At 42.7% G+C, this 21,384-nt stretch overlaps 1 protein-coding gene across 4 annotated transcripts in view; it reads left to right on the top strand.

The window, feature by feature from the left end:
- Positions 1-21,384, top strand: part of hecw2a (HECT, C2 and WW domain containing E3 ubiquitin protein ligase 2a) — a 43,819-nt gene that overhangs the window by 565 nt on the left and 21,870 nt on the right. For 2 of the 4 annotated variants that reach the window (XM_020633201.2, XM_065962258.1), the window contains exons 2-13: positions 9,570-10,236; positions 13,259-13,366; positions 14,071-14,165; positions 14,880-14,946; positions 15,291-15,460; positions 15,547-15,686; positions 16,687-16,787; positions 16,884-17,752; positions 19,641-19,947; positions 20,132-20,224; positions 20,661-20,811; positions 21,194-21,300. In XM_020633201.2, the coding sequence (XP_020488857.2) occupies positions 9,858-10,236; positions 13,259-13,366; positions 14,071-14,165; positions 14,880-14,946; positions 15,291-15,460; positions 15,547-15,686; positions 16,687-16,787; positions 16,884-17,752; positions 19,641-19,947; positions 20,132-20,224; positions 20,661-20,811; positions 21,194-21,300 (2,587 nt within the window). In that variant the 5' untranslated portion in view covers positions 9,570-9,857. The remainder of the gene's footprint in view (positions 1-9,569; positions 10,237-13,258; positions 13,367-14,070; positions 14,166-14,879; positions 14,947-15,290; positions 15,461-15,546; positions 15,687-16,686; positions 16,788-16,883; positions 17,753-19,640; positions 19,948-20,131; positions 20,225-20,660; positions 20,812-21,193; positions 21,301-21,384) is intronic. The other 2 variants (XM_020633202.2, XM_020633203.2) reach the window with 2 other exon arrangements.

The raw sequence follows: 21,384 nt of genomic DNA, 5'->3' as shown, positions 1-21,384 counted from the left end.
ACGATTAAAGTTGGAGAGCAACTGTTATGTAACGTGATTTTGCTGACGTGATTGGTGCCATGAGCGGGGGTTACCTTCACGTTTCCTTTCAGGTTCCAAGACGTGATGGTCAGATTCCAGAGAGGTGTGTGTGTTTACACTCACATGACCGTTTACCACTCGGAGCACATAGCAGCCCCATGACATTTAGTTTAAAATATCACTTTGTACTCATGATTGAGATTTGTTGATATGATGTTTATATTATTCCTGCAATTTCGTTTAGAAATGCCGCTTTAAGATGAATGATACTTTTTTTTTTCTCCCCAAGGGGTTTGAGTTGATTGAATTCTGCAAAACTGCAAACATGCACAGCTTTCAAAAACATGATACACTTTTGCAATCATGTTGACCCCCTGTAGGTCATTACAAATATCTTTATATGACAGAATTTGTCACATGGTAAACCTGTGATGTAGATTTTGCTCAGAGCCTTTTAATCCCTGTTGCAGATGTTTCTGATGAGTCAGCGTGTGAAGTTTGAGGTTGTGGACTGATGGATTACAGGGTGAGAGAAAAGTTAAGAAATCCAAAGTGCTGTCCTGTACTGGACACTATAGCCTCTAAATCGAAGATTAAAAAAATATGTAGCCACAGTGGTATCATCCATTTGTTTTGAGGATTGCTGGTTCAAAGCAAGTTCAGCATTCTGGCTGTTGCCATCTTTGGTCAGATGTGATATGGATGAGAGGACGGAGCAGAAAGGGATTGACAATGTTACAAATTCATGTTGTATTTTTAATATTACTGGGTACTTTATTAGCACTAATCTGTTAAGAGGCCTCGATATAGGTTCAGAGACCTCACTGATAGCTTCTTATAGATCAAATATTACCAAAATACTAGACTCGCAGTGACTGGAAAAACGTGCCCAGTCCACTTAGTATTGAAAAATAAACCAGCAAGACAAATGATTTGTCCGCTGTTTGCATGAAAATTCTCTAAAAGGCTGTTACACAGAAACACGGCCGTGAGGCGAAGTTCAATGGCTTGAAATAAATGGAGGTGACATCTAGCAGACTCTAGCAGTATCCACCTGTCACTCAAACTCGACACACACTGAAATATGCATATTTTAAAGGTGTAATGTAATTATAACAGGTGGGTTATATAAGAATGTAAAGATTGTCCTGATTGGGAAAAAGAAGCTTTGACGAGCAAAACTAGTTTTTGCACTTGCTGGCTGTTAATGTGTAATTCTACATTAAAGCAAAAATGAACGTTTCCACCTTAAAACAGTCGATCTAACAGTTCAAAAACTTTCAACAGGCGTCCACATAGCTCCCTGGTCGCCTGCTTATAGCACTATATACGTTTGGCAGCAGGCCGAGGTTCTCTCGAGAAGTGTGTACAGCTTTACGGCAGCCAGTTAGTGTGTACATCCCTCCAGATGTCAGTCACAACAGAGCACGTCGAAAATTAGGCTGTATTGCTGTCAGTGTCATCGTTGTCTCATGTTTAGCAGCTTTACCCTCCCCCCTCCCCCCCCCCCCGATATGTCTCATGTTTGCATACAAATAAAGAATTAATCCAACGGACTGTAGAAGCTAGCAGAGTCATATTTTTACATATAAAATCTGCTAGTATGACAGTACCACGTCAGTCCACATGGGTCGTTGGCTTCCCACAACATCGCTCCAATACTTTTCAACAAATGCTCGTTGTCTGTGAGGGGGAGCACAGGGGGAGGCTAAACTGTGTTTTACGACAGTGCAGTTTCACTCAGACACCTTCAGTAGGCGCCACAACTCCGAATTCCTAAACACTGTAGCTTTAAAGTTAGGCATTTAAATAAGGAACCTGATGGGGATTGTCTCGCTCTTGGAGGCAGCCTCAAGTGTCCATTAGAGTAATTTAAGTTTTTTTTTGTATTCTACTAACGGCCACATTTACCAGCCCTTGAGCTTGATGCTCTAAAGTAAGGAGGTGGGTAAAAAGATGTAGAAATCCTCCGTTACCAATTGTTTAATAGATAGAACAAAAGCATTGCACTACTCTCCAAAAGAAGATAAAGATGCCGGACTGCTGTAATACAATAGTTTGTTCGATTAGATTTGGGAGAAGAAATGGAGGCTTTCTTTTGAGGAGTCGACTGTTTGTTGAAGCTGCAGACTCATCCACCCACACAGTTTGTTTTTATGGTCATGTTACCTGATAAGACCTTTTTTCTTGAAGATGTGTGGGTGAGTACAAACACCTCTTGAGTGAGCTCTCCTTTACTCCCTTGCAAGTTTCGCACACCTGTTACAGGAAGGAGGAATAAATGACCTCATCACCTGGTGTTTGGTCTGTGTATATTTGTTAAGAACATGTTCGTATTATGGTTAAGAAGAGCCTTACAATGCAAACTCTCCGCTTCAATTAGAAGGAAAACTATTACAATCTGAGCGACAAGGAATCAGGAATAAGAGTTCTTTCATATTGAGGACTGTCCTTTATTCACCAAAAGTTACTGGACATCATCTCAAAGGCTGTTTAGGTTTGTCATGATACTAAAGTCTTAAAAAATTAAAGTCTTAGGAACCCAATATTGCAGGTTTTTTTGGGGGGTTTAGATTAATTGCAAACAAACACCTGCAAAGTGTCTAAATTGCACAGGTTTATTTGCAATGTTTAGGTACTGAAACATTGCCAATGTATTTGTGTAATTTAGACAGAGTCCCCTTGTCTGCTCCTCTGACCCCAATGTGACCTCCTACCTCCCCAAAAGAAAGGCACAAAATACATTTTTATGTCATTTTTTGTGAATTTGATTTATTTAATCAGAGCATGAAGGTCTTTTGCGTCTCTTATCGCGTTGTTTCCTCCCTTAATTGACAACAAACAAACAAAAAAGTGAAGAAAGCTATGTTGAATTCCTTCCACAAATCAAACACAGATCCGCATTCCCCTTTACAGAAAGGGTGGCGTTGTTCACTCGGAGAGGCCGATATCAATCAGTTTTCCGGCCGTAAAAGCTATTTTGGGCCGGCAGAGGCCTGTCATGAGGGATGCCTCCTGACGAGTGACTCATCCCAGACATGTACACCCAGGGCGATGTGTTTAGAAAAATACCCCGAGCGGGACGGGGTTGCTCTTTTTTTTTTCTGGGAAGTGGGAACACTCTGGCACCAACTCTGTGGTCTGTGTTGTCTCAGAATGACTCACAGAGCTGCGACGTCCAGCGCGGCCTCACTGCAGTGATGCTGGTCACCGCAGTCTTCATGGACCTTTAGGTTCATGGTCAGTTTGTGGAGAGAGTTTATTTACATCTTCTGTTCTGGGTCAGAGTAACTGTTTGAAGCGGCTTGGATAAGAATGTGAACGGGGTTTTGATTAGCCTTGGTGCATTTGTTTCAGTGTGTGATTCTTCTTGCCGCTGATTGTGTGCTTTGTTCTTAACCGCATGTGTCAGTGAGGCACAATAAGACCTCAGTGCCAGCTCCCCAAGGTGCCCGTTCTGTCAGGCTGTAAAGAGCAGCAGTCACCTCCACAGGGGCACAGAGGGGTCCCAATGCTGACATTACCACACACACACAAACACACACACATGGCCAGAGAGGATCAGAGAGGAAGGGAGTGAGGAGCATGAGGAATCCCTTCACTGACATCACAGAACCCACAGTTCACAACACATATTCTTATTTTCACTATTGATCACTCTTCTTTTTATTTTGTTTTATTTATACAATAAAATGATGAAAGTGAACTTCAGTGAAAACTCTTCTCATGGAAGTTACTTTGGTGCGTTACAAAACTGCGTTTCTATTTACATCTGGATATATTTATGTATCGTCATATAGGTTTATACATTTCCTATGCTTGTGCACCCTTTTCTGTACAATACTATAACCCAGAGGTTCAATAAAACGAGTAAAGATCATGCTGCATTTTATTTACCCGTCCCTCAGCTGATACGTCACAGGTTTAGGAGGGAGAATGCGCGTATAGCTCCTTTCACACACTCGCTCTCCTCCTGGAAAAAAAGCTTTTAGATTTTTCAGGTTGGCAGTGTGTGTTAAACACAAACGGCCGAGCAAGAAGTCGGGCTGAGCCGATGTAGAAAGCAGCAAGTGATGTGAAGTTTGCCGCAAGTGAGTGGGTGGGCTGCAGACGCTTTTATCATGCAAGGGGAGCAAAAACCTAAAGCAACTTGTAACAGGATGATGAAAGCATCCACACAGTGTAAGGCGGCTTCATGCTCTTTCTGCATGGCCAGTATGTGCTGTTCCACTCTTTCGCTGATACTTTGGAGACGCTCAGGAAAACTTAGCATTGATGAGCTGTCATCATGGGACAGGCCTTTGTTGCTTTGTCAGGCGGCTTGGATATGTTGCTTCTGCAGCTACCTGTCCTGACAGGGAAAATCACCCGATGTAAGGGACATATTTGAAAAGGGTCACCCTGGAAGATTTCAGGGGGAGATTGTCCTGTAATGTTCTGGAAGTTATCAGGCGTTCCTGTGTGAATAGGGTTTGTACATGACTTTATTTGGGGCTATTTCAACATAATACAATGACATAACTTGAATGCAACTTTATCCCAGAATCCCATGCTGAATCACAACTTTATCACAAACTTTGTCTTTTGTTGTTGTTCAGATTGAGAGACTCCTAGTGGCAGAAATTAATGTTTCTAAAAATAACAACTCAAATTAGTCGTAAAAGTTTTGGATTAACTCTAGATGAAGAGTTTCCAGGGGTAACAGAAACATAAGAAGCACAAACCAGCTGTTGTTAAAGAAAAACATTTGCCACTGCGGTATGTGTGTGATGTGTGTATGATAATGCTCAGTGTGGGTTTGTCTGTGTGTGTGTGTGTGTGTGTGTGCAGCTTACAGCAGTGCATGCGCCTGTGATTTTGAAGATTCAGCACATCTTTTTTCTTGGCATGAGGTGTGTAAGGGGAGGTGTACAGCCTTACAGCTACCCTGATGCCTGTCAGTCACACCTGTCACATGGGACGCTACGCAAGCCGGACGTATTCAGCCTCGACATTTATAAAACACACAGCTGTCACAAATGACGGCGTTATTTGTACTTCCCAAATATCTCCAGATCCTCCATGATGCCATCCTGTTGCAGGAATGCTACACAGCAATCCAGCACATTCTGCCACACTCCATCAGATCCTCCACTGCACATGTGGCTCTTTTTAGTATTCACTCATAGACCGTAGAAAACATGGAGTCTCAGTGGCATAGCCCATTGGTTCAACCATCACCATACTGGAAGTGCTGTATTAACCTAACTTTCTGTAAATCCAGAAACAGACAAAGAGGAGGAGCTGAGGTGGGTCTGAAGCCTCCTGGCACACAGCTATGCCACACCCACCTGTCAGATCAGACACGCCCCTGAATAATTACGCAATTGAATGAAGCCTTGAGGTGTCCAATTTAACAGCATGTTAGTGGTTAGAAGTAGAAACACAAAATACATTTTGAATTACTTTCTGTAACACCTTGTTAATCTGTGTCAGTTTAGGCCTAGAGTCAATCAGTAATCCCATATCAGGTCAAAGCTGAGCAGGGCGGTCGAGTCAGGATTATAAAAGAAAACGCAGTATTTCAGAAGAAAAAGAGCTGGGCGAGTCCAGATTGTTCAGTGTCCTCCCCTGAGGTCATGTTTCGGTCTGTGCTGCTGCGTGCAGCGGGTCAACAGACTCTTCATCCACTCTGATGTGAGCCGAGCTGATGCAGCGTCCCCCCGCTGCACAGCAGGTTTAGAGTTAATGTTTACAATGCTTAAGGCATGGCACACATGAGGAGGGTTGCATGGGCCACACAATTATATAACATCTCAGCAGTTTAACACACATTTACCTCTGTTTGTTTTTCTGATGGTTAATGTGCCCCTCCCTTCTGCTGCAACATGAACACACGTGAGCAGGATTTACGTATTCCTGCATCTGTGATGAAGGTTTTATTCCGTCATAAATCCCCTGTATGCAGTGTGTGTGTGTGTGTGTGTGTGTGTGTGTGTGTGTGTGTGTGTGTGTGTGTGTGTGTGTGTGTGTGTGTGTGTGTGTGTGTGTGTGTGTGTGTGTGTGTGTGTGTGTGTGTGTGTGTGTGTCTGTGATGAAGCCACGCTCTGGTAATCTTGTCGAGTCAGGGGCGTCCAGGCTTTCCCCATGTCAAATGCAGCAGATTTTATTTCAATATCAGGCCTGGCTTATATGGAAACACAGCCAATCCACATACATCAGCTCCGGGGCCGGTTCATCATTTCTGTTCAGTCGGTTCAAAATGCAAAGTGGATTGATTCAGAAGCTCAGGAGCAGTGTACACCGTGTATTGGACAATTTTTCATACACCCAGACTGCCTTGAAATTGCTTTGGAAATTATTTACCAATCTGTGCGTGGGGAAGATTTTCCACAGTCAAACACACACTACTACTACTTCTACTTGTTATCTTCACATTGATACGTCACTAGATTACAAACCAGACTGAAGGCAGAAGAAGATGGGAAAGATGGATGACATGACAGAGCAAAGTAGACATCCAAAAGCAGTTTGCGTGCCATATGATGCATTTACCTCGACCTCAGATTTGAGCCTTTTGTCAGTTTGATGAATGACGTACAGACAGATGTGAGTTGGTGTAGTTGTGGATGGAGAACATAGTGAGGTTAAAGGGACAGGTGAACAGAAGCAGTGCCTACAACGCACAGCTCAATTGTTGTTATTACATTTAATTAAAAGAGGGGCGGCTGTGGCTCAGTTGGAAAGTCAGGGGTTTGATCCCCAGCTCCTGCAGCAACATGTCCGACGTGTCCTTGGGCAAGACACTTAACCCCAAGTCGCTCCCACTGCTTTGTCAGCGGCATGTGAATGTGTATGAATGGATTAATAACTTCTGATGGTTACTTTACACAGTGGCCTCTACCATCAGTGTGTGAATGTGTAGGTGTGACCTTCGGTGTAAAAGTGCTTTGAGTAGTCAGAATGCTTGAAAAGTGCTATACAAGCTCAAGTCCATTTACCATTTACCATTAAATCCTGTATAATCTGCTCCAGTTAACCAAACAAAGACACTCCTTTAAATCCAAAAGTCTGATCATATAGACAATAATATTTACACTACTGAAAATGTACTATAAAAATCTCCAAAGTGAGTATTGGATAAATATCCTTAAATCAGCAAGAGAGAGAAAACAGAGAAGAAATGTGCTTCCAATAACTCCAGGACTTCCATCGGAATCATCGTATTTAAACATTTTCTTCAGTATCAAAGTAATCCAGTTAAAGGTGACTGCACACCAATGGGTCATTGTGCCAATTTCTGGGAATTACATATGGTTGTTAATGGCTGGGCTATGGCAGCTCACCTCAAGTGGAACTGCACCTTTTTGCTCTTGTGGCATAGCTTCATGTACAACACCAGAGGTTACAGCTTGGTTAAGATTCCCATTGGTTCATGAAATATATCTTTAGAAACCTGAGATGTTTTAGGTGAAAACACCACAGCTGAATGAAACGATAGTTTTGTTTTAGTTTTAGTTTTCTTCTTAGTTGGCAGCTTTAGTCTCAGTAGCCTCGAGGAAAATGAAACAATGGTTTATTCATGCAGCATTTGGGATTTTTGATGCTACTTTGGATTCTGGATCTCTTTTTCTGAATGATGCTGTCTTTGAAGCCTATTTTAAGCCGGCCATATTATTTATTCATGACACATTAATAAAAAAAAAAAATCGAATCAGTTACAAGCTAAAAATATCTGGGCCCAAGTTTGATTAAAATCCTGACACGCAGTCCCACAGTTCTTGTGCATGCATGTTACAAAAGAGAGTTTGTAACAAGAGTTAGATTTAAGCAGGATAGCTGTCTGATTCTTTGCCTACATTTCCTCTCTTGTTGCTCAGCAAACTGGCTGCTGGTGATTTTTACTTTACTGATATGAGGGTGGTATTCTGTTGTTAAGGAATCGGCTTGGATATCATCCTTTGACCCTGTTTGTTAGAATTACAAAAAATGAACCCTGGACCGAGTCAGTTATTATTTAGCAATAGAACATGAAGCACCAATCTCAAAACTATTAGTTCAGTATCAAAATATACAAAGGAAATGTAAAGGTCAGTGTCACATGTGTTGAGTGTTTCAAACCTGAGTGACAGGCGTGCAGTTTCACAGTTGTGCTTATTCGAAGGCTCCTAACTTTACAGTCCACATGTTTTTATTAAATACAGCGTTGCATACAGTGCAGCCCACACACTGAGCCCTGCAGAGGAAGCGATGGTTTCAAAGCATCACTGGACAGCTCAGCTTTTGAGACATATACCCACTTAAAATGCCACAGATATCAGGGCTTAGCTCAGACTAAAGCCCACACAGTTTTCCAGTGACTGAACAGGCACATATTAGCTGAATATTACCCCCCCCCCCCCCCCACACACACACAAAAAAACTCTTCTTCTCAGCCTGTCTAAAAAACCAGCTGCCTTTGGCAAGACTCAGAAGTCACATGCCATCCTCCCTTTAAAAACAAAATGGCTCTGATGGAGACAGCGCTCCCCAGACGGCTCCCAAACTGGCATTTGCTGATTGAAGAGTTTCCTGGGAGGCAGATGCAGCTGCCTGTCTCCTTTTACCGAGGCGGCCTATACTGACAGAAACCATAGAAGCACAGATTCAGATATGTGTAAATCGTGTGTGTGTGTGTGTGTGTGTGTGTGTGTGTGTGTGTGTGTGTGTGTGTGTAAAGGTTTGTAGGATTATTTGAAGATTTAATTTCCCAGTAGTTACATGGAAATGACTGACGACAAAATGAAGGTCGCTCCTCTGCCGAGTGGTGAAGTCTCTTCATACCAGAGGATAATAAATACTTAAGTCCCTTTCACACATGCAGCTCTAAACACTTCTAGAACATTTCAGGACAGTCTTCCCCTGGCAGCTGTTTACAACATACACAAGATTGCTAACGACACTATGATGACCTTAACATCAATGCTACATGTTTGAACATATTCACATTATCAACCAAAGAGCGGAAAAGAACAAACTGGCAAGCGGATATGAGTATAGAGCCTCATTATGTTCACAAAGATCCCAAAGATTTCTCATTGGTTGTGTTGATTCAAATGTTAGAGTTTCCTGAATATAAACTGCTGTGTTCACACACTGGTTCCCCCTGACTTCTCTCGGAAGAGGAAGAAGTCTAGATATTGTCGGGGTGACAGATTGTGTTCACACATGCAGCCCACAGGGAACATGTTTGGAAGTTTTCAGGAATGTAGTGCATGTGTGACATGTTTACTCCTTCCCATTATGACAATAGTGGCAATGAGAATTCAAATAGAAAGAATTATGCACATCCATTTCCTCTTTCAGTAGAAGAGTTGTCAGAGGAAGACAGGGAGGAGTATTGAAAATAGTTCTGCTGGGATATTTACTTTGGTAACAGGTTTTTACAGTAAACAACTTCACCAATGACCAAGGGGTGTTCAGTCCTTGGTTGGTTGCAACAAACAGCTAGAAATCCTTTCTTCTCTTTTGTTGGAGCGTTTTTTTTACCTCATAATGAATCTCTTTCTTCCCTGTCTGTGTCTCTTCAGGTCCCTCAGTGCCATTGGAGAACATGAAATGAGCGTGGTCAGTTTTGTAACGATGCAAAGACCGAAAGAGACGATAAGTGGAGCTTTCGTGTCAAAGGAATCAACACATCATCTCTAAGTCTCCTGTATGGTTCCTGTCACGGCCAAACGCTCTTCAAACATGAGGATTTCAGCTGAGTCGACGCAGCAGCCCGAGTCGTAAGAAGCTCCGACTCATCTCGGCCTGTTTTGGGCCTTCTCAGTAGCCGTTTTTACTCCTGGTTGCTGCCCTTTTACCAACAGTTCACCATGCGTCCTTCCCTGGCCACAGCAGTCCTACCTCCAAGGACCCGTTCTCACAATCCTCCTAACCTTGCAGTCGGGGGCCGTGAACACCTGTCAGCGCCTCGAAGGCGCAGCCCCCATCTCCGGCATACACTGAGTCCAGAAAACCTTCGAACTCTTGCAGAGAGGGGCGGAGCTGCTGTGGACACCGTTTCTATGGTCAGCAGTCCTATCGGCCTACCACGAGCTAACAGCGACACGGATCTCGTGACCTCCCACAGCCGGTCTTCGCTAACGGCGTCCACTTTGGAGTACACGTTGAACCGTGGCCAGAACCTCGTCATATCCTGGGATATCAAAGAGGAGGTGGACGCTACAGACTGGATTGGACTCTACCACATTGGTGAGATGATTTTTTCTGTTGCTGGTGAAGCTGATTTAAACTTTTCTCTAGGTGCAGGTATAATCTCAAGATTCAAGATAAATATGAGCCAAGACTCAGATCTTAAAGGAAAGGTTCAAATTTAGCAGATTGCAAATCAAGATCTGAGTTTTTTCGGTGAAAATTCTGAACGATGAATACACTTTCTGTTAAAGCCTTGTTGATATTGTTACTGCAGACCTGAAATGCAGTCCTTAGAATAAACACTACAATGCAAAGCCCTCCTGTTGATGTTAATTTGAATATGCTGAGACTTTAAAAGTGCAGAACTTCAGACTTGATTTTGCTTTCAAGTTGAAGTGAGGTGTCAAGTAAAGGCCTGACCAGTCTCTCTTACATCAACTCTGCAGCTAAATGCATGTCACTAGTTCATCGCATGTATTTTGATTTGTTCTTCTATTTTAGGGCTGAAGGGTCAATGATATGCATAGCTCTGTGTTTTGAAAAAGCACCAAACAAACCAAACTATTATATTTGATGTGATATTTATTATAGATTCTGAAATATTTAATTACTCATTTTTAATCCTTAAGTTCAGAGCAACTACTTCATTCAGCAAACAGCTGGATCAGCAGTGAGCTCAGAGATAACATCAGCTCGTGGTCATATGTGTAGAACAGGAAGCAATCAGAGATTAACAACACAGGTGCTCGTTGATCAGTATTTCTCCTGTATTACTTTTCACCAGGATGGACAGATCCACCTGAAGGTTTGAGCCTGATAGCCTTCCTCAGCACACAGCTCAATGTATTTCTCCCTGTCAAATTCTGTCTCTCAGCAGGATTAGCTGGACTTTATTGGAGACCACCCCACATTCAGCTGAGAGCTGTGCACGCTTTGTGATGGTGTGTATGTTATTGTATACCGAGGCAGAGCTGTTACATGTTGAGTCAACAGCTCCTGTTGCAGTATTGACTCAGAGTTGGACTCTACCTGGCTACTCTCATCCCTCAATAATAAAACACTTGGATCAGCTGAACGGCTTTAAGGTCGCGCAGGTCAAGACAGCTCGTCTCCCGAAGGCATGCAGGTTTCACAAATAGTTCAGCAACAGAGTTAAGGCAGAAAAATAAGTGTAGAGAAGAGCTCTGGATATTATCATCAAGAACACTGAAGAAAAAACAATTAGAGCAACAAATTTTGACCACGTCCTCTTCATGATCTGTCTCAAGATTTTCCATTTCCAGATTGTTAATTATTACATTTTTGACAACTTTTGAAGTTTTGAAGTTTTGTAGATGTCACTTTGGGCTGTTTGAAATTGCATTCATTAATTTTGTAAAAACTTGAGACTTGAGACTCGCTCTGATAATGGACTAAAGGCCCATTCATATGACAAAAGGCTGGATTTCTTACTCTTTGTCTTGCTCGTATATCACTGGGATTTTCAACTTATGGAACAATGAGACGCTTTTGACTTTTGTTTGTTTTTGTTTTTATGTAATAATGTGAAAGACTTCTTGTTACATGTCCAGCACTTCCATGTGTTTCAGGATATATTTAGAACATTACAACAGCCCTTGTGGGCGGCTGTGGCTCAGTGGTAGAGTTGGTCATCTCTCAACTGGTAGGCTGGGGGTTCAATCCTCAGCTCCTGCAGGAACATGTCCTTGGGCAAGACACTCAACACCAAGTTGCTGCCGCTGCTTTGTGCGGGTGTATAAATGGGATTAGTTACTTCTGATCTGTTCAGATTCTGGTCTCACTACATAGCAACCATCAGTGTGTGAATATGTAGGTGTGACTTGCGATGTAAAAGCGCTTTGAGTAGTCAGAAGACTAGAAAAGAAATATACAAGCTCAAGTCTATTTACCATTTCCCTAAATTATTGTTGAACAGCACAACCAGTGTTGTTTGAGCCCCCAAAACAGATCATATAGAGATGTGTCTATGGTTGTTGCCTTCACAATGTAAGTTTCTTTTCTCCCTGTCACTTCGGATAGATTGCATTTTACAGTGAAGCAGAAACTCAAAGTTGTCTCTTCACACCAGATAATAGCCGGTCTAAAACAGTGTCATTTAGAGGAAAATTGCAGTCAGTGAGCTGTGCAGCATGATGTATTGTGTTAGTAATGGATAATGGATTTCTGAACACAATGAATGTGCTTGACTTCTAAGAGGTCACACAAACCTGCAGTAAAACAGATTGCTGGATATTCTGGACACATCATGCCATTATTTCATGAAAAAAACAAAACATTAAAGGTTGAAGAGTTTTCAAACGTGTTTTCCAAATGATTTTGTTGTGTTTCTGCCACCCTCCAAGGCCCCACTGGTCTTGTTTGTTGACTGCGTCTTCTTAACCTTTACCTTGTAGGTGAAACTGCTGTTTAGGAGAAAGAGATAGCGTAGACTGCAAGTGCTGAGCCGGGCGTCAGGTCACTTCATATCGATCATAAGGCCTCCAGGACTTCATTACCTGCACCAGGGTCTTAAATCCCAGAGGGGCTACCACTATCCTCGACTAAGCAGACATTCAATGATAAGCAACTTGCCCTCCCCTTCAAACATACACAGACACACACACACAGGCTTGCTTATGCACACACATATTCTGCACACACACACTCCTCCCTTTCCAGTCAGCTGAGTTTGGTGCTTCATTAATCTGTGTGCAAAAGTGCTATGTACAGCGGAATTCCCCCTCCATGTTTTTAACTCAGAGGAAGTTTGGTGTTTGTCCTTCTGGTTAGAGGTTGAGTGGAGGCTATTTTGGGAATGGATTTCACTGATTAAAGGCAAACATGTGTTTTGAAAGACAGAGTCTGCAGACTAAACATACTAATAGAATGAGCAGATGCAGCTTTTTTTAGTTTGTTGTAGCAAGAGAGGGACCCAGAACTTATACAATTGTCTCCTGTTGTGTCATTTAACATTCTTTGGTTTGAATCAGGAGGAATGTCAACACAGCAAGTGCGCCATTTTTCTCAAGACAAAGTCAACACACACTGCGGTCTAACTAACATTTATTCTCCTCTGCAGATGAAACCAATCCGTCAAACGTTTGGGACTGTAAAAACCGAGGAGTGAATGGCACCCAGAAGGGTCAGATCGTCTGGAGGCTGGAGCCCGGGGCCTATTTTATGGAGCGTAAGTGAACCAAGCTGCGAAAAACACAACTTCCTTTTACCCTTTAAATAACTAAGATTTTTTATGTATTACTGTAATAAAGGTAAAACAATATTAAAGTGGCCATATTATAAACATTACAACTTTAATATGTTATCTCTGTGGAGCCTCTGTAGTAGTGTTGCATGATTTAAAATTAAAACCCTTATTATTCTGTGAAAACCCTAAGTTCAGCCTCTGTTTGACATGGGCAATAATAGGTACTGTCTCTTTAAGGCCCCTCTCCCCAAAAGCCCACTATCCACTGATTGGCCAGCACTCTGGAACACTGGGTACATGGGTGCTTCCTTGTTCAGCTGTGTCTGAGGCATATGACCATATAAGGAGTTCTGTGACTTTGTGATGTCACAAAATCACTATGGAAGAAAAAACTGCCTGATACCTTGTGTTGAGAGCAGACTGCAGACTGAGCTCTGAAGACTGAGATTTCTCCGACACATGTTTTAACTACTGATCTTAAACTTTGTCATAATAATTATGTTTGTCCAGCATTATAACAATAAGTATGAGAAACGTGGAACAGTATCATACCCCTTCTTTAAAGATTCCCATACGCTGATCACAACATCTCATGAAATATATTCATCCTCAAACTCATGAAGTGTATTCTACATGCACTCTGCAGGATCGCACATCCCAATAACTCTTTGCTGCTTTCTCTGCAGCCGAGACTAAGATCTGTTTTAAATATTACCACGGAGTGAGCGGAGCCCTGAGAGCCACGACGCCCTGCATCACCGTGAAGAATCCTACAGTACTGGTCTCTGTGTGTGTGTGTGTGTGTGTGTGGGTGTGTGTGGGTGTGTGTGGGTGTGTGTGTGTGTGTGTGTGTGTGTGTGTGTGTGTGTGTGTGTGTGTGTGCGTGCGTGCGTGCGTGCGTGCGTGTGTGTGCGTGCGTGCGTGTGTTTATGTGTGTGTTTGTCAGTGTCACTATCATCATGGTTAAACTTAGACACTGGATGTGAAGATGATATTGAATAATTGTTTTAATTTCAGAAACGTTTAAGACTGAATTTTTGTGTTTGTTGACTCCCTAGAAGAAGTGAATAGTGAAACTCTTGAACTTTTGAATTATCTCATATTGTTTTGTTTAATGGTTTCAAATGCAACAAACTATCAGAGAGGAATCACACCATTCAAGTTCATTAGAGTTGATTTTTGATCTGAAATAAGTATGAACAAAAGGCTTGAAAACTGTCTGAAAGTATATTCATCTAGAAGTCTTAGAAAGTAATTTAGAATACACATGATTTGTATATAATAGAGCATCAGAGAAGTGCAGCCTGGTATGTGAGTCCTGGTTTGTAGGTGCTACGAGGTTTCATACCATCCAGTTAGTTGAATTCCCGCCTCATAAATGTGGTTCTGCATTAGCATCTTCATTTATGTGAATTTAAAAGACAGCTGTGGTAGACTGTATATGTTTCTGTGTCTGTGTCTGTGGTGTGAAAAGTGTGATGTTGTTCCTTTACAGGCGGAGGGGCTGTCAGAACAGGTGGGCGTCGAACATCCGAGAAAACTGATCAGCTTTACTTTGACAGGTGAGTTTAGAAGTTAACATTTTGAACAACATTTTAACTGCTGTTGTAAAATGAAAATGAACTAAGAAGTAGTTTGTAACATAATGCTGTTCAAAATACTTCAGAAATCAGAACAGTCTGGACGTGGAGATTGAGTAAAGTGTAGTTATTAGCTGGATGGTGACATATGATATACTATATCTTAATATTTTTCTCTGTAAAGAAATAACAAAAAACCAAGTCAGTCCTCAGTCAAATCCACATGAGCCAAAGGTCACACAGGCACTTTGATATACAGCCAGCTGCACGATGCTAATTAAAGAGCGCATCACTGTTAACTTGCCTTTACTTCCTGCTTGTTTAAGATCTGAGGGCCCTCGGCCTGAAGAAGGGGATGTTTTTCAACCCTGATCCGTACCTGAAGATGTCCATCCACCCGGGGAAGAGGAGCGTCTTCCCCATCTTCAGCCACCACGGACAGGAACGACGCTCAGCCATCATCGCTAACACCACCAACCCCGTCTGGCATGGAGAGGTGACATTTAAGCTTCTACCTCGTCATCGTTCATGAAGTGTAATATGGGACTGGACTGACCATCTATTTTTCTGCCTTCTTTGCAGAAATACACATTCGTAGCACTAATGACGGACATCTTGTACATCGAGGTGAAGGACAAGTTTGCCAAGAGTCGACCAATCATCAAACGCTTTCTCGGTCAGCTGACTATCCCTGTGCAGAGACTTATTGAAAAAATACCTGGGTATGTAATAAACACAGACTCCTCCTGCAGACACAAATAAACACACACACATACTTTCAGTCAGGAGAAGGACAGGAGGACACATTTTATGACTTCATCATCAAATTAATGTTTTTTCTTTTTAGTGAGGCTGTATGATTTATTTGTTTCGAGGTCTTAATGATGAATCGGTACAGAGAGTCGTGGATTTGTCCGAGTACACTTCAGCTGGCAGTGGTGAGACGTGCTGTAATGGTTCCAGTGTTATCCTTTGGGGTAGATTTGGCCAGTTAATGAAAGTCCTCTAACAGTCCTTGTGTTTTCGACTCAGACTGTTCTTCAATTTGTCTGACAAAATGACAGAAAGGCTCCCTGCAGAGACCTTTATACTTCAATTATACGCTTTTCAGACCAGTCAAATCTCTCTCTTATAAGCCACCAGACTCAATTCACAATATTTATGTTTTTTTTTTAGATTTCACAGAACATTCGAAGCTGCCTGTCTAATGCTGCCTAAATCAGTTAGTTTGTTGCTATTGTGTGATTTGGCTGTTTTAAAGTGTAAAATCACATCCAAGAAAACACCAAAACAAAGAGGTGGTCCAGATCCTCCCGTGTTGCAAGGTTGTTGCAGGAGGTTGAATTAGCGTTTTTGTCAATGGAGTCTGGTGGTTGCAACGCTGTGTTATTAAGTTAACAAAAAATCTGATTTTTGGCATTAATGGATGACATGTAGAGTCTGCTTTATTAGTTATTTTTAGGCCTTTTTGACCTTTTGTCAGTCAGGAGGGGATGAAATGCAGCACAGGGCTGAGGCCGGATTTGAACCCACTGGCTCCCAACACACTTCAGAATTGTTCTTTCAGGTTGCACAGTTTGAAGCACTGAATGGCTTGGCTCCACTAGGCCCTTTAAATCTTCCGGTTTTTCCACGCCTGGCAGTCCCTCACTATATGAGGTTTGCAGGATCACAGAAATCATGGTGTACTATCACTGTTTTTAATTTTGTTTTGATTTCCAGAGTTCAGCCAGTGAGTTTCTCCTTGTGCAGACGACTGCCCACTGAACATGTGAGTGGACAGTTACAGTTCAAAGTGGAGCTCACATCAACAGGACCAGATGGTAAACCAGCATTACATTTATTTTTGCCACTACGTCATTCTTTTTTTGGAAGTTGTCTTCCTCAGCACTGAAATACAACCTTTCTGCCTCCTGCAGGCGCCTCTCCAGATTCTATCATCGGCATGTCGTCCTTGAACGGAGCTCCAGGGACTCCATCCGATGATGAGGATCTGCCCCATCATCTTCCAGGAGTAAATATTGTATCAGTGGTCTCTGCTGGTCCGTCGCCTACTGGCTCGCAGGGCTCACAGGGCACGTGGGAAGGCGGGGCCTCAGCCTATCCAGAGAAGGACCTGTGTCTTATCGGAGCCGAGGCCAGATATGTAGACGCTGAAAGTCTGTCAGGCCATGAGATGCTTCAGAGGTCACTCATCGAGGGCCTGGATGCTATCGAGGCACCCAAAGGTCCCGGTGAAAGACCCCTGGGCGCGGCCTCACCTAAACTACGCTCTAGCTTTCCGACACACACCAGGCTCAGCGCAATGTTGCACATCGATTCAGACGAAGACGACGAGAGGTCCGGGGCCAATGACATCACTCCCTCGCCGCTGTCACCGCTGCTGATGAATGGGGAGCCGCCAGATATTCCTGATGAAGATGATCCATTTCCTGAGATCCACGAGGAGCCAGAGCAGCTGGAGCCCTCAGTGCTGGAGGAGGAGCCTGGGGGTGCAGGTGATACGGCAGGTGACTTACCTCCTGAGGCCGTGGTGGCTCTGGAGATGGGGGCGGGTTTGGACTTGGATGACTTTTTGGAGCCAGACGTCTTCTCCGAGGTGGACGACACTCCTTTCACAGAGGCAATGTCCCATAATGTTTTGACAGAGGGTGGAGAATTGCCCGAGGAAGGTACGGGGGGTATAGAGGACCCCTCGTCAGAGATTGACACCTGCTCCATGGCAACAGCCCAGCAGACTGTCGTCTCATCATCAGAGAGCTGTCCAATCACACTGACGACGGCTGTGGTGAGTTCATTATCATTTTATCACCATCGGAGATTAAATATCTGTTCTATTAGTACGAAACCATCGGGGTTCCATTTATGACTGCGGCTCATTTTTATTATCTTTATTAAATGTCAACTGCAGATTTTCAGTGGAAAAAACACAACTTAATATTAATCTCAAACACAGAGGAAGGCATAGAGCTGTCACATTTGAGATCCTAGAAACAGAAAATGTTTAACTTTCTGTTAAGGTCAACAAAACAGTGGTTGTTTTTAATGTATTTATTTATTAATCGACTTATAGCTCAGCACTACAGTCTCTCTGTGTTTGCTGTTTTACATTACACACAATAAACGTGCAGAGTTACACAAGCCAATCACATCAGCAAATACCTGCAAGAAAACCCGACGCACAAATTTTCAAATTCAAGAAAACTTTAACGTATCATTGTCAAAATGGGATAAATTCAGTGGAGGGTTTTTCAGTTTTAATTTGTAAACCAACAAAAAATATACATTTTGCATCATTTTCCCACCTTACTGCATCACTGAGCTCTTACAGGTGTGTTTATCACGCCTCCTTAAACTTTTTTATCTTTTATCTTATTCTATTAAGTAGTCAGCAGGAGCCAAAAATAATTAATTAAAATATCTATTTGAATATTATTTTTGTTGAGTACTTACATTAACTCAAATAGTTCCAATAGTTACCAAAGCCAGAGAGATCTGTAATTTAAAGTTGTTACGTCATGTGTCTTGTTGCGATGGCCTCCACGACAGAGCCGCCATGACAGACACCACATGTTTATCGTTACCATGGAAACACCGGATGTCACGTCAAAGACCGCTACATAAGTAAGCGGGAGCTGCTACTGAAAGCTGCCACACTGTTGCTGTTTGTGCTGCTGTGATAAAAACGTCATGTAAATTATACTTTGATACATTAGCTCATCGGTAAACATATTCTCCTCCTCAGGTCGGTTTCGCCCGTTTGACGGTCAACTTAGGGCGCACTCACACTAGGCAAAGTTGTCCCGTGACGTGCCGTTAAGCACAATTGTCCCCCATCCCCATTCCTCACGCTGGCCTGCACTCACACTGCTCCAGGACTAACCGGGCCTGAGTAGGTTACCATCTTGTACATCAAGTCATAATACAACACATGACCAGTGTGAGCTCTGTAGATAAAGACATACACATATGTATCCCATATTGAAAAGGCTGCCCGATATATGATTTATACAAGATTTCCAAAGTATGTCTACATTCCCGTACCCTTTTCTAATATGTTTATTTTTTCATTAATCATCTTACCATGTATTTTTTTCTGAACCTGTGAGTGAGAGTGAAGCTACAGTCCACTCTGCTGTGACTGTAGCGTGTCATTACTTTCCCCACAGCGCACACATCGTACCGAGCAGCACTCTCCTCTGGGTCCTAGCCCCAGCTGTGTTTGTGTGACACTGCACCATAATACATTATTCAATACAAGCTGTTAGATGCACAGTTTCACAGTTAGTAAGTTTGAGAATCTTTTTGCATCTCGCCTGACGTGTATTGAGCGAGGAGAAAGATCTTTGAACAGATTGTAAGTGTGAACTGGTTTGTGTATCCAGTTTTCATGTGATTTAGAGTCAAACGCCTACATACAGTATCACTGAATGTTTACATGAACTTCAGTTCTTTCAACTTCATTTTGTTTCCTTGGTGATGGAGCCAATGCTGCCTCATGTTGTGAACTTCCATTTTTATTGGCTTTCTGTTATTCAGGATGTTTTGTAGCAGTGTGTGTGAATGTCTTAAATATACATTTGTACACTCTGTCAGTGCGAGGCTGAATTTCTATATGATTATCTTTTTTCCTCCAGTGTTTTCACTTCTTTTTGTATTTGTGGGGTGTCCTGTAGGAGGCAGAGGAAGGAGCAGAGACGGCCATCGACCCAGGGGGAGAGGTAGTCTCTAACGTCCCACCAACCACTCAGGCGGTAGACGATGAAGGTGGTGGGCCAGTCAGCATCGCTGAGGCTGGAGCGGCTCCTCTGGCTCCTCCCACCAGCGCGCCAGACCAGGTCGAGGAGGTCAGTGTGAGGAGGCTGAGCATGCAGGCTGCTGGGGGCGTGGCTGAAGAACCAGAAGGGGCGGGGTCAAAGCCGAATGAGGAGGTGGGCTCTCTGGATTCAGAGCAAGTCACCACGGAAACAGATGGAGAGGAAGGTATTGGATTTTTAATGACTCTGTTGTTTGACAGAAGATTTATTCAAAGGAATTTTTGAAATTGAAGAGTTCAGGTTCAGGTGTCTCTGTTTCTCTAAAGTTAACAAAACTAAACCACTCAAACATAATTTACATCATTTTCTCCATAGTTAAACAAACACCTTGTCTTTTGTTGTGTGTTCAGGTTCTCCTGTCAACGGCCATCCTGTACGTTCACTTCCTTCTGTGCGTCATGACATCCACCGATACCAACGTGTGGACGAGCCTCTCCCTCCCAGTGAGTGTGTGTGTCTGCATGTCTCGTTTTGTCTATTGTATCTGTATACACCACCACATGCTTGTAGCAGTGTGTCTTTGTGTGTTGACCTGTCTGTTTTCATTGATATATGTGTCCATTTAAACTACAGTCTGGCACCAAAATAAACTACAAATCCTCGACTACAAAATGTTCCCATAAGACATTCAGATTGACGAATAAGTAACTGCATTCCCATCAGCTGGTGCAAAAATTAGCATGTAGCAAAAAAGCGAACACAGTTGGTTTGGTAAACTCTACACCAGCTTAATATCATTTCAGTTACACTCACTAACTTGGAGGTTTAAGCACTCTATATTTGCACTAAAGTCTCTTTTTACAGTATTTATTTGAACAGGTGAGTTCCTCCGAGGGTATTGAACACCTACTTGTATATCAATTATTAATTTCCTCTCAGATTGGGAGGCTCGGATTGACAGCCACGGCAGGATCTTCTTTGTGGATCACGTGAACAGAACCACCACATGGCAGCGTCCCACCGGGCCTCCTGCCCCGCAGGGCCTGACCCGATCCAACTCCATTCAGCAGATGGAGCAACTCAACCGCAGGTGTGCCTTCTAAAAGACAGATGTATAATAACCATTATTTACCTGGTTAAATAAAGGTTAAATTTAAAAAATGTATGTTCATGTTTCAGTTTAGTTCTCGGTGGTAGAACAGGTATAGAAATAATATCGCATCTCGCTAAACCAAGCACTAAGATCAGCAGTAGAGCTTTAAACAAACCAGGAAACAACGTATCCCCTCTCAGACCTTTTCTCTGTTATGGATTATCTTCTCAAGCCTCTGGGGTTTTCTGTTCTGCTCTTAGAGGCATACAAAGACTTTAAGTGGGGACATATAAAGTTGTTGTATTACTGGTAATCTGTTTCCACTCAAAATGCCTTTTCATCGTTGTATTTAAAGGATTATGGTTACTCTTGATCACAGGTACCAGAGCATCAGGAGGACCATCACCAACAGTGATCGGGCAGAAGAACCTCCACCTGAGCTGCTGCCTGAATCAGATAGTGAACTGTTGCCTCACTCCATTTCTGGTAAATTTCAACAGATTAATAACAACAGGAAAACAGGAATAGAAAAATTACAGGCTTTATTCACAAGAGCGCTGTTTTCATTTG

The sequence above is a fragment of the Labrus bergylta genome, chromosome 13 (assembly GCF_963930695.1).
Source record: "Labrus bergylta chromosome 13, fLabBer1.1, whole genome shotgun sequence".
NCBI classification, from domain to species: Eukaryota; Metazoa; Chordata; class Actinopteri; order Labriformes; family Labridae; genus Labrus; species Labrus bergylta.
This window is presented reverse-complemented; position numbering and strand designations above follow the sequence as displayed.